This window comes from Meriones unguiculatus, chromosome 10 (genome assembly GCF_030254825.1).
Source record: "Meriones unguiculatus strain TT.TT164.6M chromosome 10, Bangor_MerUng_6.1, whole genome shotgun sequence".
NCBI lineage: Eukaryota > Metazoa > Chordata > Mammalia > Rodentia > Muridae > Meriones > Meriones unguiculatus.
In genome coordinates, this window is record NC_083358.1 from 34952703 (window position 1) to 34979596 (window position 26894).

Consider the following 26894-nt stretch of genomic DNA (forward strand, 5'->3'; position numbering starts at 1 on the left):
ATCTTTGCAGAAAAGGTGTCACAAACAGAACACTGAGCCAGGGGAGGGTAGTCAGACCCAGGAAGACACAGCTGAAACAGGAGTGGACATAGCTTAAAGAGCAGATTGTCCTTTCCCTATGTCTCAGGTACTCTGCTTCCTAAAGAATCCATATACAACCCTAGAGAGAACATGAAAGACTTAAGACATGACTGGGGTTAACGTTCTTTGTCAGCCTAGAAAGGTATGGACCCAAAACAAAGTTCACTAGCTTAGTGACAAATGCACACATTTTTCCATACCATATTTAGAGACTGGAATCTATCTTCCTAATTTCCTTATTCCTGGTATATATGGGTCCTTTAAAATGTTTGTTAGGTTAATGAAAGAATGGTCATATAGATAAGAGGTTCCATCAGAAGATGAGATAGATGATTGCATATAAAACTGGGTTTTACCCTGCTCAGATGTAGCCCATGGTAGCTCAGTATCCAAGTGGGTTTTCCTAGCAAGGGGAACAGGAATTATTTCTGACATGAACTCAATGACTGGCTCCTTTACCTTCCCTGAGGGAGGAACAGCCTTGCTAGGCCACAGAGGAGGACATTGCAGCCAGTCCTGAAGATACCTGATAAGCTAGGACGGAAGGATAGGAGGAGGTCCTCCCCATCAGTGGACTTGGAAAGGGACAGGGAGGAGATGAGGGAGGAAGGGTGGAAATGGGAGAGAATGAGGGAGGGGGCTGCAGCTGGCATACAAAGTAAATAGCCTATGATTAATATTAAAAAATAAAAATTAAAAAAAATAAAAAATAAAACTAGGTTTTAGTTAAAGAATGGATGAATGGATAGTTAAGTGGGCAGATGGTTGAGCAGAGGGATGGAAGAATGCAAGTGCAGGCGAGTTACAGACTAGAAGGTTAGGGAATGACAGAGTTAGTCAAAGAAAGAATAAAATTGTGAGCAAATGTGTGGGTGAGGAAGCACAGTGAGTAATTCTCTAGTGCTGAGCACATCTAGTTAGGAGAGGAAGCAGAGAAGGCTCCCCTGCTTTGTGGCATCCAGTCAGCCAGCCCAGGTTCTATGAATATCTTTGAGAACATGGGATTTGGGGTCTGTGTTCTTGGAGGGGTCGTGGGTGCAGAAACATGGAGGACAAACTTGATAACAAATGAGGAGAAAATCAAGCCCTTGAAAGTGAAGCTGTTGCATCTGGGTGGCCTCGCACTGGTCTTGGATGATTCAGTTCCTCAAGCTTGGACAGATGGATCTCAACCCTTGGCAACGGGAACAAAGAAGATCCGTCATCCATCCTTATCCTAACAGCTACAGTTTCCTACAACTCATGTTAACAGCTGTGGCCCAGATGCACTGTCCTGCCCGGGAAGCTGGGTGTGACCACACTCCTCCCATGAAAACAGCACCCAGTGTTCTGGCTCCAGGGAATCTCCCTTGGGGCTGGAGGTAGTCCTGCACTGGCCATGAGTGAGGCTCCAACGTGGATTTGGTTTTCCCAAGGAACATTCAGGGTATGATGGAGCTGACTGTGAGTGTGTCAGGCATCAAGAAAAAGAAGATGAGGAAAAGGAAAAGGGAAGAGAGGGACCAGAAAAAGAGGAGGGAGGGGGCTGGGGTTGGGATGTAAAGTGAGTAAATAAATAAACTTAATTTTAAAAAAAGGAAAGAAAGAGCAGCTTGTTTTTGGCACGCCCACGCATTCAAAGTTAAAGTTTTTGGTAGCAGATGTGTTTTCAGCCATTTAGGACATTTGTCAAAACTGTGTTCCCCTATGCACCACAGCAAAGAAAGAGACCTCTGAACTCTGTCATCTCCATCTCAGGCTTCACTTTAAGCAGGAGATAAAAAACAAAATCAGTAACTCCCTTTTCTTTTGTCTGTCACTTCACTCATAGTTGTTGTTGGTATCATTTGGGATTTGATTTTTTTTTTTTTTTTGAGACTTGGTCTTACTAGGTGGTCTTTGCCAACCTGCTCTAACAGATCAGGCTGGCCTCAAACTCAAAGGCATTTGTCTTACTCTGCTTTCTGAATGCTGGGATTAAAGAAAGGCATGTTCCATCATAGCCATCCTTAAACATAAATTTGTACCCACTTGGCTGTGTCTGTGAAAAATTTCTGAAGTTGCATAGTACCAAACTCAAACCGATGGCTGATCACAAAACAGAGAAGACTTTTTCTCATAAAAGAGCCTCCAGATGGCCCAGGAGGAGGCTGCAGTTCCATTATTGAAAAGATGCTGGCCTCACTATGCATCTAGCATCAGACCAAGGATAGCCTGGGTCAAGGTGATGAGGTCCACGGACCACTAGCATTGATGTCAGGAACTGAGCTCATCAGAAATGGCATCTCCTACCCCCACCATACCAAATCAGAATCTCTTCAGGAAAGACCAGAAATCTGAGCTTCACCAAGGTGCCCCTTGGGGTCTGCTTAGACCCGTATTTGGAGAAGTCCTGGTGGGGGTTACAGTCCAACCCTGAGAATAAAAATACCTACCCTGCTGCGGAGGAGGCCCCCTACAGTTCATGGCCAGCTAGCCTAGCCTACTTGGGAAGTGCCAGATCAGTGAGAATCCCTGTCAGACAAACAAATAAACCAATAAAAACAGTGCACAGGAGTGCCAATCTGAAGTCTTCCCTTTGGGCTTCACATGTCCACACACACCCAAATACATATACGCAACCCACACATATGCAAGCATGTGCATGTACACACACAAGTAAGAATTAAAATAAATAATGAAGTAAATATCCACACCGTATCCCTGTGAAACTTCATTAGCTTTCCAGATAGGGGATCTGTGGTCTTTGAACTGAATTTCGGGGCCGTTTTCACTAACGATGAAGATAGTCTTTGGTACAGAAGAATTCATAGGGTATGGCATAATGCTAATATTTCTTAAAAAAAAATACCAAGCTATGAATAGTTTAGTATAAGCATGGATCATATGCAAATGACTCTGATCTGTGTAACTCAATCAGTGAAGTCACAAAGGCAAGCCAGGATCAGCTTGTATAATAATCTCTGAATTTGTCTGGCTTTCTCTCTCTTGCCATTCCACAGCCTCTGCTAGAATTCAGGACATGAGCTGTATGTTCCCCTCTTCCAAACAGCCCCAAGGCTGGCCGTGAAGGAGGTAATGAGGAATGGCTGGCCAGCTCTGTCATCTCCTCTTGTCTCCCTGGAAGAGGGGCCTCTGAAGTTTCTCAGAGTGTAGAGCGGTGAGTGAACAGATTGAGCGGGAGCTCAGGAGAGGGGAGGCCAGCACTGTTTCTCTTCCCTTCTGACCTCCTTCTACTCTGAGGTGTTCACTGGGCCAACGCAGACACCACTGGGTGTGTGGTCTGGGGTATCCCCGTCCCCCGGCTCAGACTATGCCCTGCTCCCTCCTTCCCAAGAGCCAAGCAGTCAGCATCTCTCCAAATCATCTTCACTTGCACATGCCTGACTCATTCCAGACCCCCTCTGTGACTCTGGAGGAGGACTAAGAAAAGCTATGTGCTGTCCCAGAAGTAAATAAGCAATACACTTGGATTCCTCATCAGCCAGTTTAAAAACAAAAAAATTAAAGACAGTGCAATGGCTTCCCAAGGGAAGCCAGCTCTAGAAATGACCTCCTCACAGACCACCTGGGGCCTCTGTGTGCTCAAACCTCAGAACGCTGGGGGGACTGACGCAAACGGGCCCTGGTTTCAGTTGACCCTGAAGGGCCTTGCACATCCCTCTTCATGTTTCCTGATGAAACACTCCTCCTCTCCTCAGAAAGTACATTTGGCAAGAGAAACTGAGCATGCTCAGTCAGTCCTGTTCCCCCTGATCTCTTGGTAACGCCAGCCGGCAGCTTATGGTCTGCTCATGACTGGGAGGAATAAGCTTGGCTTCCGTATTAGAATACTGATGGCCCCAGACCCATCTTCTGCAGCTCATAGGAGGGGCTGTGCAGCCTGTTGCTCATGCCAAGAGCAGCACAAAGAACCCTAAGCAGGGCTTGTCTAGGTAGCTTTGCTCACACTGTCTCTTCCAAAGAGAAACTTTTCCTCCTCACTTCTGCCCATGCCTATCCTGACAGGTGTAGCACAGGTATGACCTTCTCCACAGCCTTTATAGAGCTTCTCAGCTGAAAGAGCACCCATTGTCTATGAATGTGGTATCTTAGACATTTTTGACTGTGGCCTGTAGTATGAAATACGGCCTATTTCAAGTCAATGTACGCGTAAACATACAAGCTACACTAAGATACATCTGTCTGTCTAGATGTAGCTAGCTATCTGCTACGTTAACTTAATAATGGTTTTAAAACCAACAGTTTATGTTTTTACTAAGCTATAACTGAACTACCTCATATGAAATTATTTCTAAGGGTAAAATTAAGTTTAAAATAAAGAGCAAACTACATAATACAAGTATAGTTTGTGACCACTGGTGTTTATTTAAAGGAGGCTACACATAGATGCCTCTGTATAGAAACTCACAACACCAGACACCTGGGCTGACCCCAAGACCATCTAGCATCTAGGATAGCGCATAGTAGGTGTCTATAAGGCTTAATAAGTTGAGCTAAGTGCATAATAAAGTTTCCCAAGCTTACCCACTTCTCCTTCAACCCATCAATAAGCATTTAATGAAGACGTACTATATGCCAAGCATCAGGATGACAGTGACCCTAGATTGGTTTGACATTAGGCCAAAGAGCAAGCATGATGCAAGCAGAGACTGAAAGAGCTACTTCATGTGGGGTCTCTTCTGCTTGGACTGTGCTCTGGGAAGTCAGATATCATGATGTGAGATGTCCAGGGAACACAGAAAAGCTACATAGGAATAATTACAAAACCACTATCTGATGGTTCCAACTCAGCTCTCAGACAGCCTCAACCTCCTAGGGTATTCCAGTCGGGTCAGGTCTCCAGACATATGATCCAAGCAATATCACACAGGGCAGAAGAACCATCCAGCTGAGCCCAGTTAGTTCCCAGAACTGAAGACATGGAAAGATGTTTGCCTATTTTAACTCTCTATACTTAGTGTGGCTTGCTCCAAAGCAGTAAGTATCTTCAGAACAAAGCGAAACATTGGAAAGGACACTTCTTAGCTACATCGCCTTAACTGCAGCCGGGTTCTAGACTACATAGAGTCTCAGTGGGGTTGTTATTCCCACGTTAGGCCCCAAGCTAAGAATCAACAGGACCCAACCCCTAAGTATATTCTATCTGTCAGAGGAGACCACAGAAGTCAGGACCACCCAAGTTCCGAATGCCACTTCACTGGCTAACTAACCTGGTATTCTTCTCCTAAGTACCTAGACACGTGAGGTACTGAATTAGAACAAACAAACAAATCAAAAAAATCATGCATCTAATTACCATTCAAAGCATTTTTCTCCCAAAAATTCAGTGTGCATTTATTGATTGTACAGTAAAGTGAATTGTTGATTTCCCGGGTAGGGTGCCATGCTTACGTACAGACAGTTTCAGGTGAGAATTCAAAGTCAAAGATCAGTCAGCAGTTGCTTCAGCCTTGATCTTAGACCTTGGAGGATGCCCAGGCTCTTATCTCTGCTATTATGGAAGCTTCTAAGGGAAACTTTGAGGAGGCCTGATCCACAGGCACCCCTTTACTCTGCTGTTGGGCAGAGCTAGGCTTAGGATAACAGATTTGATCAAAAAAGGCAGAGATGAGGGTGTGACCTGAACCTGTGGTCCTAGACCTACCTGTTTGCTCCAACCATACAGTTGTAACTAGGGAAACACAAGACTTGGTCCATGTCTTTCCCAGGCAAACCTCCCAGCTGAAGAAACAGAGACGTTACCTTTCCCGACGTCTTCACTCCTTTCCAGAGGCTGAAATACAAGACGACAATGACGACCATCAGGCAGAGCAGCAGCTGCCACTGGGGCAGGCCGATGTCATGGATCCCAGCGCTCTCATGCAGGTGCAGGACACCACGCCTGTGAGCAGGAGAGAGAACGGCAGCCGGGAAGATGACCAAGGAGGATGATGGGGACAGGACCCGCCATCCTCCCTAACTCTTAGGGTTATTGTGTGGCCCAGCTCTGGTCATCTCTGGTTTGCATCTAGGAAGACCTACTGGAGTGCCGCTTGCTGGCCTTGGGAACATGGTGATGAGACAGGGAGGTTCTAAAATGTTCTCCAGACCTCACTTGCTAAACTAGCAGTTCTTGGTAGGAGAAAGAACAATGTTCACATACAGCAGCAGCCCCAAAGTGGCAATATCTACCACTAAAAGTAATGTACACAGATAACAACCCCCAAAACAAAAATCATTCTGGGCTGGAAGCGAGGGCCACCGACTAGGAAGGTTCTCGAGAGCATGCCTAGGGATCCTGATTCCTGAGCTGGGCGCTGGTCACATGGCTCTGTTCAGTTGTGACAGTTACTGCGCTAGCCCTCTGTGATATATTTCTTTGTGCTAGATTATCCTTCACTAAAAGCCATTTTTAAACAATGCAAACAAATAGAACAAACATTTTGTAAGCCCGAAGCTATCAAGACCGTACAGACCATGTACATGAAGGAGTGAAAAACAGAACAGCAAGCAAAATGACCGCTTGCTAATCAGAACCTAAGGCACTTGGCAATGCGGTCAAATAAGACAATGGGAGAGGGTGGCCCGCAGGGCGCAGAGGCTCCACACCTATGTCATGGGATCCTTTAGAATGTTGCTGCAGGCTGGCCCATGTGGACCACAGACACACTTGGAAGCCCTCGGCATTCAATCCCTGCCTTGGTGGGGTTGCATTCCAACATTAGCAGTAGCATTAAGTGTGAACTCACAATAAATATGCTAGAAAGAGTCAGGAAGGTGCAGGAGGCCCCCAGAATGGTCTCTGTCTACCTGCCTCTGAATGTCACACTCAAACGCTGTAGCTGGCTGCCAGTTGCTGCCTCCAATGTCCTTTCCTCCCTGAGGGCTCACCAATCACCCTTGACATATGTATTTAACCCTTTCAGTTCATGGGGCTCCTGACCCATCTGCCAGAGGAGCTTTTACATGGGACATCAAGGGTGACTGCATAGTTGTGCCACAGGATCCCTGAGGTATTGATTCCAGGACCTTCCTGGGATACTGAAATTGGTGGATTCTCAAGTCCCTTTGATAAAATAGCATTGCATTTGATAATTCTTATGCAGGTCCCTTTGTATATTCTATATCACATCTAGATTATTGTAAATGCTTAGTAATGGAAAGTGCTATTCTGTAACACTACAGAGACATGAATTTTGGCAAGACACAAATGTTTGTGCTCATAATAGACACATTTTTCACAGTATGATGTGGAGATTCACTGCACAAAGGTCTTCCAGGAAAAAGAGGTAAATAAATCAGTCCTGGGTGGCTAGGGCTCACCCAGGTCCGGCAGCTACATGTGAGATTCAGAAGAGACAAATGTCCTCAACTCCTCTTGCTAAGCCTGAGAATTCATTTTATGTTTTTTTTTTTTTTAAATAAATGAGAACCTAGAATCACCCCAAAGATATCTAGGTAGGAAAGGTGAGTCTCCAGCATGCTTTTGCTTCTCTTAATTAAGTCCTCCTTCTGGTTGTAGCAAAATTCCAACTCTCCAGGTCCTTCATAGTGCCCAGGGCAGAGACCTGCCATTTCCCCACATACAGATTTTACTTTTTAACAGACTCTCGTGAGCATTCATTTGCAGTATGTGGGCTATACCTTGAGCCTAGGAAATGTCCCACAAATGGCAGCTCTAGCTATAACTGCATCTGGGTCCAGGCTTCAGGAAGAAATAGCAGGAGTCTGCAAAGAAACTGGTTCCCTGACTCATAGCCTTTATTTCCAGAGAGAGAATGGATGGGAGGTGTGAAGGGAAAGGGAAGAGAGGGGAAGAAAGGGAAAAAAAATGGGGTGGGAATGGAGTAGAATGGGAGGCTGAATATGACCAAAGATATGGACTAGTCTAGCCTCGCTCGATACTTAATTCTGCTTTGTCTGATAGCTTTATGGGCCAAATGTTGACTAGTGAAAATTGCCATTTGCCTTATGTGACTGTAAAAAATCTCCCTGTCTGTCTCTGTCTGTCTGTCTCTGTCTTTCTGTTTCTCTGTCTCTGTCTGTCTGTCTGTCTCTCTCTGTGTAAAGAATACTACCTCTACTTGTCTGAAGCTTGGTGAAATGCCCTAGAAACCAGACTCCAGAGCTGAGCATGGAGGAGAGGACTGAGCTGCTACCCTCCCAGGCTATGGGGCTGGCACAAGTAACCCAGATTTGTATTTCTTTTCCAGCGGCTTAATGACTCAGCACCGAGGGCACCATCTAGGTTTTTCCAAAGCCTGTGGGCCAAAACGGCTACAATTCTCACTTGACATTTAAGCATGAAGAGTTAGTATTAAGGAGGAGGGAGAATCCACTCCCTCGACGTCGGTGTCATGGGTAGAAATTTTCTATCCTGACACATTCAGTAAAGGTGCCTTTTACAGATAAGGCTAGAACTTTAGTGGCTTTCCGTGGTGGGGCTATGTGGCTTCAGGCCCAGAGCCTGGAGAAAGCAGCTGTTTTGTTCCCCTGAATGATATATTCAGTCTGTCAGCCTAAATGAGTAGAACAAACTTGGCCAGGGTACCCCGGGGGGAAAAGAAGAAATTACCCAACATCCACAGAGCTGGCATTGGTTCACATTTGCTGCCTCTTCAGAGTTGAGTTGTCTTAAAAGCCAAAGTACTTCAATGAAAGAGACATGGACTACACAAAATCCAGAGTCAGCCATGACAATGCTGTGTTCTGAGAAGCTCATAGGCAGGCCTGACTTAAGAAAGAGAAGCAGGAGAACGGCTCCTGTCTACTTGCAGAGGCTGTCCCAGAGAAGAAAACCAGGAGCCAGACCTATGAGATGATAGCCCTAGGCCAGACAGAAGGGCAGCCAGCTTTGCCTCGGACCTAAAGCTGGACATCTCCTTCATTGTCTGACAGTATATAGCTCATTTCCACCTCCACAAATGGAAAAGAAGGTATGTAGAACTTGGGTGTGAAAGCATGCTGAGAAACCAGTTCAAGGTTGTAGGGGCAGGGAACAGATGAAGGGGAAAGGAGAAGAAATCTATAGAGAATAATGCTGCTGACATTCTCCCTGCCTTCTGCTCTCTACTCTAGGCCCCCAAGGCCATGTGAAACCTTGGACAAGAATGTGTTCCCTTTCTACCACATTCTGCTCTTGGCTGGGCCTGGAAGAAGCTCAGTTCTGCAACAAAGGCACTCAAGGTCTCCTCTCCCTCCTGCTGTGCATCTCTGCGGGAGAGAGTACACACTATCCACTCAGGAGAGGAATCAAATACTAACCAGACCAAGATGAGGGGGGGTTCATTTACCACTTTAATTTATAAGAACAATCATTGCCAGGAGCTAATGGAAAACCATGCTGTTTGCTCTGTGAGAGGAACATTCTGGGAAGCAGGGATCAGCAGGCCCCTCCCCATCCCCCATCTTCACTGTCTCCTTGTCCAAACCACATACATAAAATAGGAAGAAACTCCCAGAATTTTCACACCTGAACTTTGCTACAGTCCATGCTTCTCTGAAGGGGTATGAAGGAGGCCCTAGATTTTCTACAATATGAGACCACCTCCCCCTCCACACTCCCCGAGACAGGGACCTGCAGTGACAAATCCAGGGGCCTTCAATGATGACTGGATGTTAGGATTCTGGGGAGACACTGGTAATGAAAGTCCACTGCCTTAGCTGCACCCAGGCTGGTAAGATCCAAGCAGCAGCGACTTTTAAAACTCCTCATGTGATTGCAAATGTGTAGCCAAGATTTAACTCTACCATGCTAAAAACTTGAGCCTGGGACCAAGATTTCCTGGGACAAACTCCCTTCCAAATCTACTTCTAAACTGAAGGGACAAGGTACTTTCTGATTCCTTGAATAGGCATTCCCTTATTCATAGAGCAAGCAACATTTTAAATCACACTGGTCAGAAGGAAAAGATAGTATTAACCAGGTTCCATCCTACTGGGAAGCTCCTTAAGTGGGAAAGTAGACAACGAAAAATCATTTCCAGAAGACCCTGAAACTGAGCAGATTCACTAGGCCCCTTATTGCCAGCGTAAGCAACAAAAGCTGAGCATTCCTCTGAGACTAGAAGAACAGAGCTGCCAAGAAGAGTCTCAAAGAGTCTGAGACCAGCTTAGATGCCTGGAAAAAGCAGAAACCAGCTGATAGGCCTGGAAAGGGGTTAGAGCAAGTCCCTCACTGAGGGTACTGTCCAACCTGTTGAGCTGACTGCAGGCTGGGCAGTATGCTCCAGGTTCCCAGCTTCTGTGAGCCGTCACCCATGCTGAAGTGGGCTTTGGTGATAGAACTGCCTTTGAGTCATATTTGCTTCAGTAAGTAACCCCTCACTCATTTCTATATAAATAGCTCCAATAAACCCCATGGTTCACCAAGGTAGACTTTGATGGTATCCAGACTTTCATCTGTTGTAGGTTTGTATATGACCTGGGAAATAAATCTACATAAGTGACCTAAAAGCCTCAAAATATGTAATCTGTGTTTCTCTTTAGTAAAGTGGGGAGGAGCTTCTTCAGTGGATCACATGAGCCCTTAGGGTGGAGCCCAGCAGGGTCTGTCCTACCTTTATGGCCTGGACTACCACTAACATGTGTATAAGGCATCACTCAAATAAGGTTCACCCGTGTTGAAGGGACCAATTGAAGCTGTCTGCTGAGGAGGGAAACATGCATGTGAGTTGGGTGAATGAAAACATGGCAGCCATTCCCTTCACCAAGACTTCGCAAGACAGAGACTGAGAGGCCAACTGACTGAGTGGTGGCGGCTCAGGGGTCAACCACAGACAAAATAAATGTTCAGGACCCTGTTCCTATCCAAGTGAGTAAACTGGATAAAATACACGAGGGGGAGAATTGGTCTTTACAGCAGGACTCTACCCAATTATTGTAGAAGGAAATAGCAGAGAATAATTAAACGCTATACCAGAAATCCTTACCCACAAAAATTAATAAGAGGCACTATAGGTTAAAAAATGAGAGAAGGGGCTGGAGAGATGGCTCAGAGTTTAAGAGCACTGGCTGTTCTTCCAAAGGTCCTGAGTTCAATTCCCAGCAATCATCTATAGTGAGATCTGGTGTACAGGCACACATTCAGGCAGAATGCTGAATAAATAATAAATTAATCTTAAAAACAAATAAAACATCCTTTGAAAGTACACAATACTGTGTTTTTAAAAAAAAATGAGAGAAACAAGATACATAGCCTTAAAGTACCTCTCTGAAAGACACAAATTACCAAAGCAAAAATATCCTATCCAGGAAGAAGCTGGCGGCTTCCACCTTCACCACATTCAAGGTTAACCTCACAGGTAACAAGACAGATGGGCACCCTGTCCCCCAGACAAGGCTCACTGAGAAAAGTGCCCCAGCGCTTCCCCAGTGCCCTTGATGAAAGTGTACACCCTCAATCAGAATGTGAGAAAACAACAAATAAATCCATCTTGACATACACTTCATAGAATCCCTGGCCAGTACCTTCTAGAAGTGTCAAGGTCATGAAACTCAAAGAGGTGACTAAGCAGGTGTGACAACCAAACATCCTAACATGATGTCAGTGGGGAAATGTGAGTCTGCGGTAGACCAGCTAATAACACGTAAACATTAATTTTCTGATTCCCATAGTGCAGAGTGTTTACCCAAGGTGTGAACCTGAGAAGCTTGGAGGGAGGTCCCGTGTACTCTCCTTATAGCTTTTCTGTTTCTGAAATTATCCCAACTGAAACATGCTATCTAATGTTAACAATGTTCTGTCCACTGCCACCAGCCAGTGCCTCTTACACACGCACTGTAAACACAATCTCCAGGCTGCATGCATCTGCTTCATTTCCCCAATATGGCAGTTCCTAGCACAGGGTAGATGGAAGGACAACTTCAGGACTAGACAGATGCAGATTCCAGCTAGGGAGCCACCATCCACCAGCTGCCTCTGGACTTTCTATAGGCCGACATCATCAGTTTCTGCAGCCACTTCCTCAGAGAAGCTGTCCCCCCCCCCCCCCCAGTTCTCCTACATACTTAGTTTTAGTTCTTAAGGGCAATTATTCTCTCCGAAGTGCCTTTTATGTCCTGCAGGCCACACACTATCTCTAACACCATCTTGCTTCCTGTCTGCATGCAGCCATATTGGCTCCCAACCTCCACTCCACTGCTCTATGCCAGAGGCTCCACCAGGTGCCCCATACACTAGTGTATCCTCTATTCCTAACTTGGCACCAAGTCTGCACCTTTCAAATGCTGACTGCTGTGCCCCTAGCTCAGCCCCTGCTCAGGCCTGAGTGTGAAAGTGAGGCGCACTCATGACTTACTCATAAAACTCTGCAGCCGGTGTGAACTTGTATTTGGAGTATTTGGTATGGTCGCCCAGCACCGAGGCATTGAGGAGTTTGGGGTCAGTGCAGTTGGGACTGTTCCAGGCATGGCCACAGTTGGTCCAGGGTAGGTTCAAGGTGAAGGATGCAAAGAGGTAGTAGAGTGACCAGGCAATGATGACGTTGTAGTAAAATCCAACATAGAGGGCAATAAGGATCACAGCGTAGCCCACTCCTGTGTGGGGACAAAAAGGTCAGGCTTTCCCGGGCCCAGTCTCACAGTTACCCATTCACCCATAGAAGTGGGCCGAAGCCATTGCATACTCCCACACCTCACTTTTCCTGGAGCAGACCCTCAGAGCCTCACCGGTAATGGTAACCTTTTGCCATTGTAGCTTTCTTGGTCCACTCATCAGGTAAATAAAAGTGCCGGGGCCTTAATGCCATACCAGCTGTTGTAGTATAGCTACTGCAGCTCCCTCGTCACTCAGGCAGGACAACACAGGAATGTGTCTCACATTCTCTCTTCCTACCCATGGTGGAACTGGCCAGTGATGGGCTCCTTAACTGGAAATGGGCTCTCCTTCTGCAGCTGATGCTCCTAAGAGGTTCTCACCTCCCCTGATAACTAATTACACTTAAATCCTTCCCCAGGGCCTGTGTCTAGGGAAAGATCCAACCAAGCTCTCCCTGACTGGTCCTCAGCACAGTGTGCACACATGTCCTGTCCTCAGCTGCCTGCATACTGTCCAACACACTGCCTGAATGATTAGGAAGCTCCTGGAGAGCCATAGCTGTGGCTTTTCCTTAGAGTGGACAAGTTTCCTTACACACCCATTGCTTTAAGAGATATCCTCAGCAATTCTTAATGATGAAATTTGAATGAGCGTAATTCCAGCTTCCCTGCAGTAGCCAAGGATACAAGTCTGGCCAATCAGTATTGCTTCCCCGTTGATTGGTTAACAGACAATCATATGATTCAAGTCAAGCCACTGACAGCTTTCTCTGGGTCCACTAATGAAGACATGAGTATAGAAGGTTTTTTTGTTTGCTCATGTGTTTGCTGTTTTCAAACTTGGCAGAATTTAACCTTGTAGCTGTTAATAGCCATTGTTACCAGCAATTAATAAGAAGGCACTTGAGAATGGTGCTAAAACAGGAGAAAACAAACCTGAGACAGGTTCCAGACAGCCCTTTTTTAGCACCTGGATCAAGGAAGTGGGGGGAAGTGTACATACATGTATACATATATTATACACATATTCTATAATGAAGCCCTTCACTTTGCATGTTACTTTATAAACTAGTCAAAATTTTCAAAAACACAGAAAGAATACTAAAATGAAACCATTTGGGGCTGGATTTCAGGTGACTAAACAGAAAAGATGCCAATCCATGTATCTTGTAAAACGTTGTCAGCCTGTCCTTACCATGGACTGAGTATACACAAGGTACTGAAGAGACTCTTGTCCGTTCAGGGGAGTCTCATGGGAGACACACTTGTCCTTGCTGTCACCATTTTTCTAAGCAGCATTTGGGAAATGCTGGCCTTGCTACACATCCTTCCTTCTCCCTAGTCTAGGAGAATTGAGAATGGCAGTTGTCATGACTACTTCCCACAGACCTGTTTGAAATTCAAGTACAAGTTCATCTTACGGCAGTAATGGCTGTTGTGTTAACCTTTCTATGGAAGCTTTCTGCGTGAACTTGAAGGCATCTATGATCAACTTACCATGTCTGCCATGAAAGAAAGACATGAGAACAGAAGTGTGTATGCTGAGATCCCTGCTCTCTTTGTATTCCCATATATAAAAACACTCTAGTCATTCACTCAACTAGTGGGACCTAGCCTGGAGTACAAGTTTAAGGCTATGCCTCATGTAACCTACTTTTGTTGTGTACATTTGAATGGTGGACAGTCCTGATGTTGTCAACACCTGGGAGCCCCATGTGAGAGTTGGTCTAGTGTAAATCTCACCTTGGGAGCAGATTCTTCAGGATACACCAAGAAAGGCTTTGGAGGAAATACCTGACTTTCCTCAGATCACTCCTACCTTTGAAGAAAGGGCAGATCTTCCACACTGTGGCTGCCCCCTCCCGGTTGTACTGCCCCAGAGCCAGCTCCATGTAAAACAGAGGCATCCCAGCGATGATGAGGAACAGTGTATAAGGGATCAGGAAGGCACCTACGAGACGTAGAGGCAACATTAGACCTGCGTGACAGATGCCTCTGAAAGGACCACCATCAAGAATCTACAACAGCTGTGAGGACCCCATTCATCTGCCTTCCTGGTCAGTCCCCAGGGGGTGTTTTGTGGCAATAGAGTTATACAGAACACTTGGAAGACGTATCAGTAAGCATGGTAGCTATGGCGTTCATGGTCATAATAATGCTTGATGTGCAGTCAGATGAGTGAAATTTGAGTGAAGCGAAGTGACAGAGCTGTGTTTCCTCAGCTTCTCCTAGTCCCTGGGGCCCGGTGCACACCAGGAAGCCCCACATGCTATAGTCTCCACCAAACTCATCTAAACCCAGAGCCTTTCCTTTCATGAAGCCTCACTCTGGAACTCCGCGTGTTAGCCCAGCCTTTCCTTGCACAGGCAGCCAGCCAGGGAGCCCTAAGGTGCCTAAGATGAGACACGGAGCTTCTAAGTCTCTCAGACTGATATCATTGCAAGGTCTCACATGACTTCCCCAAACCTGACTTTTCTGCATTCCCCTTAGAGTGTCACAGCAACCATGGGAGAAAATGATGTAATCGGGATCATTGTGTCCCCCAGGGGGCATTGCTAGGCAGAGAGAGAAGTCAACACTTCCTGATGGCTTCGCTGATAAGTGACAGAAGAGAAATCCTCCTTTAGGCTTCCTTCCAGATCATGGGATTCATCCTGCTATAGGCTGCTGCTGGAAAAAGCTGTTCCAAAGAGGCCATAAGAAGTCCACCCATTGGGGCAGAATTAGAAGTTGAAGGGAGTCCTAGGCCACAGGAGGCAATCCTGGTGGAGTGGGACAAGTCTCAGTGGCAGAGGCAATTCTCTGCGTGCCCTGACACTCTCAGTGAGCGAAATGGGCTGTGAGCTGAGTGCCATGACTCAGGGATGTTCAAAAAAGGTCAACGTAAAACAGTAGCTCCTTTCCTGACACAGCCAGCACAGAACCAAACTCCTCTGGGACCTCTGAATAAGATGCTCAAGCCCTGGAGATCTCTGACCCAGCCACACCAGAAAAATGAGCAAAGTTGAAAAGTGTGTAAAGATGAGCACAGTGGTGATTTTAACACATAACTCAGCAGCTGACTCAGGTTAAACCCCTGCTGCAGTGTAAGCACTTCAAGTAACCGCCTTACATCCTTACTGAATTTCTACTAAGATAAGATCATTGCTAACTCCATTTTATGGGTGGAAACTGAAGCCCGTCAGTACAAAGGAACTGAGGCAGAGGTGCATACTATCTACGGTCAACTCACCCAGTGTCTGCCTCTGCATGTCTGGCTCTCAAGAATACAGGATGATGAGCTTGCTGGTCCTGTTGCTGCAAGACCCAGATCATTCCGGAGTAGAAACAGGCCAAGGGTGGAGAATAGGAAAAACTACTGCAAATTTTTATCGTGCATATCATGCAAGGCACCAAGGATCTGAGTTCAGCTGTACTAACCACAACTCCTCCGGTAGGAAACCAGTGCTGTGAGCACTTTCCAGAGGAGGAGATTGAGGCTTAAGGACAAATCAAGTGAGCTTACCGGGCTTACCCATCTTGTTAAGTGATGGATATAGGATTTGAGCCCAGACATGGCTGGCTCCTGAGTTCCTGGCTGGTTCCCAACACATATCTTACAGATTCTAGAACATTCTGGCGCAGATAAAAGATATAAGTCTGAATAAGATGTGGGAGGGGGCGTGTTTGTGGATCTGGGACAAGCCAAGCTATCTGGTCTGTTTGTCACAGGCTAACACAGCACTCCAGTCTCTGCCGGTTCTTTGAGACACCATGTGTCAAGGTCTCCTTTCTTCCATTTATCTTTTGCTTTGCCCCTCTTTCACAGGAAGGGCCCTTCTGCCATCTGCCATGGCTCACAGGAACAGTAGTGATAACGATAGCACTGATGGGGGGAGGCCACGGGCTTAGTAGAAAGTAACATGTGCCATTAGTAACATAGTAACAGTCTATGGCAGGCCATCTGGGTTGTACACAGGATTCAATCAAAACTATCTCTGAGAGATAATCACCACTACGCCCACCTTGCAGGCAAGAAAACTGAGGCTTAGGAAACTCAAGGTGCTTGTTCATACTAGCAAGCATTTACAGCTTAGATTTAAGCCTTGATTTGCCTGAGTCCCATCCACTCTGCTGTCATTTACTATATCCCTTGGAGGACTGGAGCTAGGACCAAAGCAGGAAGTTAGGTCTTAAACAATTGAGTAAGCCTGAAGTCAGTACCCTAAGGGGAAGGAAGGATAGGGAAAACAATGCTCAGATGTTGGTTTCAAGATTTGCCAACAGAGGCTCCATGTTCTGTTCTACCTAGCCAAGGTAAAGGACCCAGCCAAGTTGTCACAGGTTTGTTTTAACCCGTGCTGTTAACCCTAATCTTCCATATGGTTCCACAAACCCAGTAAACCACTCAGCTTGAGGCCCATCTCCTCTGTTGCTGACTTCAAGCCACAGCAAAGCGAGGGACCCCTCACATCAACAGGTCAGCATGAGACACAGCTCTGCACAATGAAGGACTCTGTCGTGGCCCTACTGAAGTTTCATGGCATTCAAATTCCAGATGGCTCAAGAATGGTGATGGGGGAGGGGGACAAAGGAGGGTTTGGAGGGAGAAAATGGAAGAAGTGTACGATATAAATATATTTTCATTTAAAATGTTTAAATGGTGACAGTGAGTGAAAACCAGAAAGCATCCAGTGGTCCAATGTCTCTCTCTGCTAAAAGAAGACACTAAGTAGCACACTGGTGTGAGCTCTGTTACACACACACATATACATATACCACACACACACACATGAAGGGGCTTCAGGGTAGCTGTGGTGGGTGTGGTGGACTGAGGTCATCTTCATAGCCAGCCTTGCAGCAGCATCTTGGAGTTAAAGGCTGCTTGCAAGCCCACTGGTCTGCAAGGGCTATCGCTTGACAGTGTTAGCCTGTGTGTCCCTGTGTGTGTGTGTGTGTCTTTGTGTCCCTATATATCTCCCACGTAGCTGTGCATTGCAACAAACCTCACACGGGGCCTGAAAGTCCAGAATCCTGTCACAGCTCTAGAATGCCCTTGCTGCATAAGTGCTGGGCTCAGACGAACAGACCTGGGAATATCATAGCAGGACATACTTCCCTGAGGGCTCAGCTTCTATGAGGTTCCCCAGCACATAGGACTTCATCCCAACACACATCCATATATACTCATGAAGTGCTGGGACTAGACCTTTGTACACATATGCACACACACACACACACACACACACACACACACAGGTTCACGCCACCTTACAAGGAAGTGTCCACTGTGTTAGAGACTGTGGTCAAAGGCCTTTGGATAGACTTAGTCATAATGGAAAGGCATTTGTCTCTCAGGACCGCTGACACACAGAACCAGATACTCTTCCCTTATAGAGGACCTCCACTGGCACAGGAGGTTCTGGAATTTTCCGTGTAAAATGCTGGTTCATCAGGAAGAGAAGCCAGCAGCCACTAAGATCACTAGATAGCCTCCTGGGAAGGTGAAGGGTATCCCAGTAAAGGAAGGGCCACTGGGAGGAGTGTGAGGGCCCAACCCTGAGGAACTAGGGTAAGGTGGAGGGAGTGTGGTCACCGGAAGCTGCAGCAGAAGAAGTAAGGTCACCTAGACCAGCCTTCTGAGGACAGACTTCCTTCAGCCTTCTGCACAAAATTTGGTGTGTTCAGAGTCAGAGTGAAAACGCACAGAGCAGTTTCCTGAATTTCTGCAGCTCATCTTTGGCCTGTCACTGCCCAAGGATCCCATCAGGCCCAACAATACCTAGGCCAATACCTAAAACAGCCAGATCTGGTCCCCTGCACCATCTCAGGTATCTAAGACTAGCAAGCCACCCAAACTCTTGCACAACTCGGACATAGTCCTCTCATAGACACAGGTCGAAAGAACAACTCCAACCACAACTGTTAATCCAAACATTTCTCCTTCCTACTTTGATGAGAAACCTTTATAACAGTTCCGTTAAAAACCCCAGGTTTGGAATTCTCAGCTCTTAGAACTCTAGACTGAACTCTGCTGGCCAAGAGGAAACACTGTAGTGAGGTCCCCTTTTCATCCTCAGCTCCATCAGCCACATAAGAAGCCTCTGGCCTATGTGGTGGGGTCTTCTACCCTGTGTCTGAGTTCTGTTCCTAGCCCCTAAAGGCAACAAAACCTTGGCCAGAACATTATTCAACAGATCCTTGGGGTCATTTGCTCAGGAAAACCCATGGCCAGGAATCTGGTTGGGTGGAGCGACAATCACGCTCTCGCTTTCGGTGCAACTCAAGGTGGCCTCACGCTGAGCCTTGACACCCGGGGACCACTCCAGTCAAGAAGCACACCAGTCTGGCAGCATGAATCAGCTCCTCTCAGAGATCAGTGGGGGTGGGACTCAGGGAAATCATTTTGGGGGCCGCTTCTCTATATGCAGCAGCACCTTCCCTTACAACGTCACCCCTGAACTTGACCTGGCCTTGGGGATCCTGGTTTCCCTTCACCTCTATTCTACTCTCCTTAAGAGGAATAAATCCGAAAGTGTTTCAGATGCTCAGAACTCTTATTGGTACAGGAAATGTGACCCACAAAGAGCTGAGTAGGACCTCACCTCCGCCATTCCGAGCATGTATAATATAGCATGACTGTTTAGACTATCTACAGTAGACTGTAACTCCCTAGAGGCAGGGGTTGACATATCTGTAGTAGGGGTGGGCATTAGCCAATGAGTTTCTCTTGAGTAAACAGGTCTTTGCAGTGACTCATATTGGGATGCCACTCATGAAAGCTCTGGGCCCTGTCTACTGGGCATAGAATTTAATCCTCTCTAAGGCAATTGGGTTTGAGACTGCAGAGACACAGATATAGCATTTTTCCCTATTAAATCCCACTTGGTTGGGAAGAGCCCTTCAGATCCTTTCAGCCAGCTTAGAGTAGTGGGCCACCAGATGATAATGAGCCTGGACCAGTACCGTGCTCCTACGAAGTACTGTGCAGAGTCCACAGCTGGAGTAGCATGCTCGTTGGCTCCTTGTGTGTCTGAATAATGTCTCACCTGAACAAGATCCATATGTGGACAACCCTGTGTCCAAGCTAGATAAATATATCAAGCTGGAAAGGCCCAGAAGTCTATATCAGCCTTAGTGGTATTGAGGATCCCAAGCATTTAGGTAGTGAGGGAAGTGTGCTGGGAACTCAGAACCACAACATAGGAGCCTCTGCAGAAATGCGGAGCCCACCATCTGGGTGAGCAATATACAGTGACATGCTATAGACCAGTGGTTTCAACCTTCCTAATGCTGCAACCCTTTAATATAGTTCCTCATGTTGTTGTGACCTCCAACCACAAAATTATTTTATTGCTACTTCATAACTGAAATTTTGCTACTGCTATAAATAATGGAAATATTTGACATGCAGGATATCTGATTTCTGACCCCCACTCCCCACAAAGGGGTCGTGACCTGCAGGTTGAGAACCACTGCTATAGAATGTCTGAACATGTACAAGGTCCAACTTGTGTGTCCTAAATCTGTTACATTATGGCCTCAGGCTTAACAAGAAGTTCTTAAAAAAAAAGTATCTCCTTCATTAACTTCTTTTCAGAATAAATCTACTTATTTCATAATTAGTACCTTATCCTATACCTGCATTAAACATGTAGTCAGCATCATCAAAAATATAGAAATGGCAGCATTTAGCATTTTTATTTTGCCCCTATTATGTGACATTATCCCAAGTACTTTATCTAGATTGCCTGATGTTATCTGGTCCTGTAGAAAGGTCCAAAATTATCCATTCTCTTTGCTGCACAAAGAAACGGAGGCTTAGAGGCACCATATGACTTGTTCAGGACACTTTTCTAGCAAATACTAGGCTCTGATTCAAAGCTGGGTATGCCCAAAAGCAAAAATCCACAATTGCCACAAAGTACACTGCAGTGCGTCATGCACAGGAGATAATTCACAGAGGTCACTTCCAGACATGAGTCCTCAAACACCTATATAGTTGTTCTTTCCCAGAGACCAGCACAGACCTGATCTTGGGTTCAAAGGGAACAATCTAGAAACCATAGCTTGTCATCCCAGCAGCTGGTCTTCAAGAAGATGTTCAGACAGGCTGATCTTTGACAGCAATTCATTCATAAAATATTAGCCAGGGGCATCAACTACTGGCAACTTCATCATTTCAAAACATTCTCCAGTCTGGGCCAGTATAAACACTCCGACTTGGAGAGTTTTATGTTAACACTGGCACCAAAGAACACAAAGACTCGGGGCCAGGTGGTAAAGGAAAGGATGGTTAAGGCTGGCTTGGGTACAGCTGTTGTCAGGGCCTTGGGGAGCAATGAACTGTTGGGTCATCAAAGATCACGTCTCTTTCATACCAAGAACTTTGATGCCTGAGGTCACCATGAGTATCACGGTTTGAATTCAAACTCTAATCTTTGGCTTCTTCCAAGATTGAAGAAATACCTGCCTGCCTGCCCATCTCTGGAGATGAATTCAGAATTACCGAAGGAGAGTAGACCCACAAAGAACAGTATGAGGTATCAGCAGAGATCAGGGACTGAGGGAGCAGCTGAGCATCCCTGAGGTTGGAAGTGCTAAAAATAAGAGTGCTCTGTTCTCCCAAATGAAGGGCTATGCTACCCCTCCCCAGACCAATTGCAAACCTCCTGATCAGAAATGGAAATTCACTGGTACAGCAGCCCTTCCCCCTCAGTCTAGCATCCAAGGTTTCCACAGCTCAGCCCCAACTTGCCTCTCACCCTTATCTCTCTGGCTTGCCCTCCAGCCAGTCTGTTTCCCTCCTGAGAAGCCTGTCCCAGGTGAATGCTAAAACACTGTTTTTCCACACCCACCCTGTCCAGAGCAGCTGATTTCCCTTGAGTCACCACTAAACAGCCCCCTCCTTAAACATCTATAGCACCAGTTGTTCTCTCACGCCTTTCCTATGGCATCCCAATGACACGGATAACAAGCAGCAGCTATCCTCTCTAAGCCCTACTCCACACAGGCCCTCCACTTGCCCTGGAGCAGTTAGTCCCTGCCTGTCCTCTTGGCTGAACAAGATTATTGGACATATGAGGAAACTGAGGCCTGTAGAGTTTGCCCAAAATCATACAAGTTAGAACCTGGAGCCTATAACTTCACAGCCAAGACTGTTAATGTCTAGGCTGGGTGTGTGCATGCGCACATGCACACATGCACACATGCACACATGCACACACACACACCCTCATCATCTCCAACACTTCACTGTGTTAGTTCCCATAATGTTTTGGCCATGGCTTATGACATTGGCAATAAGTCTCTGAGAGCTTGCGTTATTTTGTTAATGTATTTGTTCAATACACGTGGGTAGGAACCTTCCACCACATTCCTAGGACTTAAGTCTTATCAGGGATTAGAAAACAGCAGTCTGTGCCTTCAACTTTTCTCAGCCTGCTCGGGAAACAGGTCCACAAAAGACAAATTATGGAGCAACTCGGATAGGCCACTCCAGTATACCTAGGTAAGGTGCTTCAGTCAATTTCCATGAAAACTTTACATCTGTGACAAATTTGCTGTACTTTGTCCTAGGCACACAGTCTATCATCCAGTACACGGAGGCTGCTGTCTCTGCACCATGACAGTATTCAAGTGGACACGGTGTCAATGAGAGCTCTGGAATATCTATTTAGAACACTTGGCCAAATGTGTTGTTTTAGTTGAAACGAAATTATATGTTCTATGCATTGAAATGGGTGTGTAACAGTGGAGAAGACTTCTCACAGCATGGCAATGAGGACTCCTAGGATGGATGCTCCAGACAAACAGAATGATGGCTCATGCATCCAGGTGACCCCTGCAGAGCCTTGCAGTATGCCCTACACTGAGCTAACCCAGAGAAACATTGCTGATTAATGACCGAGTGTCTGATGGCTAGGGCAAGCAGTCTCAGACAGTTGCTAAGGACGTGCTTCTTGTCCTAAGGTCTCCCAATTTGTCATTTATTCATCATCTCCCTGTTTGCTACAAATACAGAAGATCTACCTTTTTTGTTGTTGCTACCATTGGGCTCCAAGGGCCGGAATGCTCAATCTGCCCAGAGTCCCTGGGGGATCTGCAGCCACCATGTGAGGAAAAGTTTCACCTTTGGGTTGTGTGTCCCTTCCTTAGCTTTCTTCCTCTGCCCACCAGCGTCTACTGATCAGAGTACTGAGCTGGGAGAGTAGCAAGGGCCACCAGAGACAGGAAGCATCTCCTGAGACTCGGGACTTTTGTCTCACTACCTTATCTGAAGGTGACACTCATGTCAGGAAGGGAGCACACCACTGCTCATCAGTTGGCTCCAGCTTTGATTCCCTTTCTCAGTCAGAGCTGATGCTTCTACAGGCAGCACGATCAACTCAAAGCCACCTGCTCTCTCTGGTGACCACACCCTCTTTACAAATACTGGGGATTGCTTATCCCAAAGCAAGTGTCCAGAGGGCACACAGAAACAAAGAGCTGTGCATCTTGGACTCTAGGGACACAAGGTCCCCCCACATCAGCCCCTGTAAATTCTCACCCTGCCTCCAACTGACTTCCTTTGAATTCCACGTCAGAACTACTACAAGGCAAGGTGATCCAGGGATGGGCCAGTGTCTTCCTCTAGAAGACATCCCTGGGTTCTTTGCAGGGCACTCCTGTGCATTAGATCTCAGTAAGGGTGGTGGGACCAGGGTGGCATGGCCATGCTAAGCTCCAGGCCTTTCAGAAAGGAGCTTGAGGCTGCTTCCATGGGGCTGGCTATATGTGCCCTCTGGGCTCTCATTCCAGAGTAGATGGGTAAAATGCCAGCTCATCAAGAGGAGAGGCAAAAGAGCTTGGCAAAAGAGCTAGGTGTCTTCTCCATACTTGCCTGCCCCCCACCCCCACTCCACAGTGTGGACAGGGCCTGCAAAGCTGAAGAGGACACTCCAGTCTCCCAGACTTCCTGCCTCAAGGTCCAGCTTTGCTCTTGGCATCTAGTGGCCTGATCTCACAAAGGCTGTGTGAACTTAACCTTGCAGTCCACTCGTGAGCCCATTTTGCCTACCCTAGTGTCTGAGCCCCAAGGCTAAGAATGCTAGAGTTATTGTCATGTCGTGTCTGGCTGGAACATCCCAAACTCTTCTGGAACCCTTTCAAGAACTTCCCGATCTCTACTCCCCTTTCCTGCAGCTCAGCATTGACTCTGAGTTCCCAACCCAACCAGGTGCCCCTATTCTCAGTCCTTGAACCCCTGTCCAAGGTCCTGCCTCGATTTCCCTACTGGAGAGCACTGTGATCCCCATCGCCCTAAATAGTTATTTCCTGCTCGCTAAATGCGTTCCCGTGTCTTCTCTTCTCCCGCGTGTGCATGCCTGCTCCCTTCCCGGCCAACACTACAAGAGCGGGCCGCCTCCCAAGTCCAAAGCCTCAGCCAGCCCTGCGCTCACCACCACCGTTCTTGTAGCAGAGATAGGGGAAGCGCCACACGTTGGCCAGGTCCACCGCGAAGCCGACCACAGACAGCAGGAAGTCGATCTTCTTGCCCCAAGTCTCCCGGGGCTGCGCGTCGCCGCCCTGGGACGCCAGGAGGCACTGGACGCCGTTGCGCTCCTTCACCACCAGCAGATCGGCGGTCTTGCAGGGCCCCAGGGGCTGCTCGGGCAGCAGGTCCGCCCCGCCGAGCTCCGGCTGCACCTGTGGGTTCATTCGCGCCAGAAGCATGGGTGCGGCTGGAGAGAGGGACTCCGGAGGTTCTGGGGACACGCCGAAGCTCTGCTTGTGTGAAGGGAGGGGAAAAAAACGGTCACCAGGGCTTGCTGCCTGTTTGCACCAACTGAGACCACCCAGGGGAACCCAGAACTGCGGGGATCCGTGCGCCGAGTAGACTCTGGCTTCCTAGAAAAGGAGCGCGCGCGCGTATTGGAAAAAATTTGGAGACAGGGGTTGTGACGCGCGTCCGACTGGGACAGACTTCATAGGTGGGGACCTCCTCGGGCCGCCCCGTGGGTCGGGCTAAAGACCCCGCCGCGCTCTACCTGGGCCGTTCGCTGTCCCCAAAACCTCTAAATGGCAAGTTTCCAGCGGGCCGTGACGGAAAGGAGTTGGCTCGAGGCCCCTGTCCAGCTCCGGGGGGCGCCCTCCGACTGCCCTGGGAGCCTTCGGGGACACTAGCGGGTGCAGCCGCGCTCGGGATGTACCTCGGCGGCGCCGCCAGCCGGCACGCTTACCGGTCCCGCGCGCAGAGCGCACTCACGTGGGGGGGTGGCGCGGGGATTCCGGGCGCCGGCCTGGGCTGGGCTCCGCCGCGTGGCACTCAGGCGGGGCCCTGGGAGCGCTGCGGGCTTGGGGCGGCAGGCAGGGAGCGGGCTGGCTAGCTCTGGCCGCGCCTGGAGGAGGCCGACCTGGTAATGTAGCCTGTGCCTCAGGTAACGCGCCTATTGCATTAGCCCCGCGCCCAGCCCGCTCGGTCTGGAGCCTGTTAGCGCTAATGCAGACTGACAGCGTGGCCAGGACTGCCAAGAGGCGGGGGCGCAGCTCCCACGGGCTCCGAGGTGGCGGGAGCCCGACTCCCAGGACTCGCGGGGAACCTGGCTTCGCACTCTTTCTGCCTCTCTTCGGCAAGAGTGGCGCACAGGGCTCCCGAAACGCCTGGCTCTGACCTCTGGGCAGAGGAAGAGAGCAAAAGTTTCCCAGAACTGGCTTTAAGTCTGTCAAAGGGGGCTGGTAAGAATAGGGGGAGCAGCCACCACCCCAGTGACTCCAGCCCTGTCATACACCCAGACCACTTAACCTATTTGCCGAGAGTTTTCTCCATCAGCAAAATGGGAACTTGGTGCCACTAGATGAGGACGGCAAACTGGTGGCCTGCAGGCTGGGCTGGGCTGGGCTGGGCTGGGCCTTTGGACAGTTTTGTTTGGCCAGCTCAGCTTGCTGAAAGGTCAGAGCCCAGGATTTTACTCCTGCTCCATTTGTGACCAGCAGGCTAGCAGGACACTGGAAGCTGTGACCCTCCCTGTTCTCCTTGGAGTCTGGGACCCTGTTCTGTCAGGCTGAGAACTAATACACACTCGTTCTCAAAAACGCCTCTCTAATGCCAAAGTGACCCTTTTTTAGTTTACCACCCGTGGACAACACCTTCAAAGAGCCGGTTGTTTGGTCCCGGAAGAAGGAGGGAAACAAGAAGCATAACAAACAAACACATGTAGTGGGTGAGAAGGCTGGTGTGGTGTGGGCCGGAGGGCATGGGCGGGAAGAGCAGGGCATCTTCTGTAGTGTTTAAGGGTGAGCTACCTGGGCCTGGAGCTTTACTTACCCGACTTCCGCCTTGTGTCTAGACTCTTCCTTGCTAAGAGAGCCACAGCACCATCCCTGACACCCAGGAGTTCTCCAGTCCAGTGCAGAAAGAGCTAAATACCAGCAGGACTGGCTGTGATCGCTGGAGAACGGGAATTTGGTGAAGCCAAAACAGTAAGGCAGGAATGTAAGGGAAGCCAAGGTAAGCAACACGGAAGAGATTCAGATGAGCCTAGTCACACTGATATTTCCATGCTTTCACCATCCCAAGCTCAAAGCCACCCCCGGGGCATGTGCGTTTGCTCTTGCTTCCGTCTGAGTTGCTCGGGTCTCAGTGCAGCTCTCCCTTCTCAGACTCATGCGTCTAAGATTCATGCCCAGTCTCCAGCCGATCACGGATGCAATTGATTAATAAATTAATAATTCATTAAGCTCATCTCCCCTTTACTGGCAGTTGGGCTCCAGAAGAGCAGCACTGTCTACCCTTTCCACCTCTGTGTCTCTGGCATTCGGAACTCACTAATCATCTGCTGGTACATAAAATGAGTGGGTAAATGTATAGTATAGGTGATACCTGGGGAAATTACAGAATTTTCACACACAGGGCCGGCAACACAGGCATCTGGTAGAGAGGATGCAGAGAGGAGAGGAAGAGACACCCGGAGGGTGGTAGGTTCACCCTGACCTCTTGAGGACTGATGACAGGAAGCAGGAGATTAGGCAAAGGGTGAACGTGAGGTTTCAGGAGGAGAGCTGGAGACTGTAGTTCCTTCTCATCAAGAGCGGTCATTTCAGTGCCTCTGTGACCAGGCTGTGAGGAAGAAACACAAACTCTAAGGTTCAAGAGGTCTGTCTGAGGTCCCATGTGTGGAAGGTGTCAGAGCTGAAAGGGAAGCTCAGTTCTCCTGGTCCCCGTTCTCTGGTCCCTCCACAGCAGATGGGTAAAGACACCTGAGTCTCTCTAGCTAACCTGGCATGTGCCCCTCTGTGCCATGCCTGCCACACTGGTGTTTAAGCCCTGAGAATCTCATTCTTGAATGCCTATGAAG

General features: G+C 47.9%; 1 protein-coding gene across 1 annotated transcript in view; it reads right to left on the minus strand.

Moving 5' to 3' along the window:
* Positions 1-24962, minus strand: part of Slc6a2 (solute carrier family 6 member 2) — a 38494-nt gene extending 13532 nt beyond the window's left edge. The window contains exons 1-5 of the mRNA XM_021663047.2: positions 24780-24962; positions 24000-24324; positions 14399-14530; positions 12342-12579; positions 5806-5944 (exon numbers count right to left, since the gene is read on the minus strand). Of these exons, the coding sequence (XP_021518722.1) occupies positions 5806-5944; positions 12342-12579; positions 14399-14530; positions 24000-24273 (783 nt within the window). The 5' untranslated portion in view covers positions 24274-24324; positions 24780-24962. The remainder of the gene's footprint in view (positions 1-5805; positions 5945-12341; positions 12580-14398; positions 14531-23999; positions 24325-24779) is intronic.
* Between the last annotated feature and the right edge of the window lie 1932 nt (positions 24963-26894).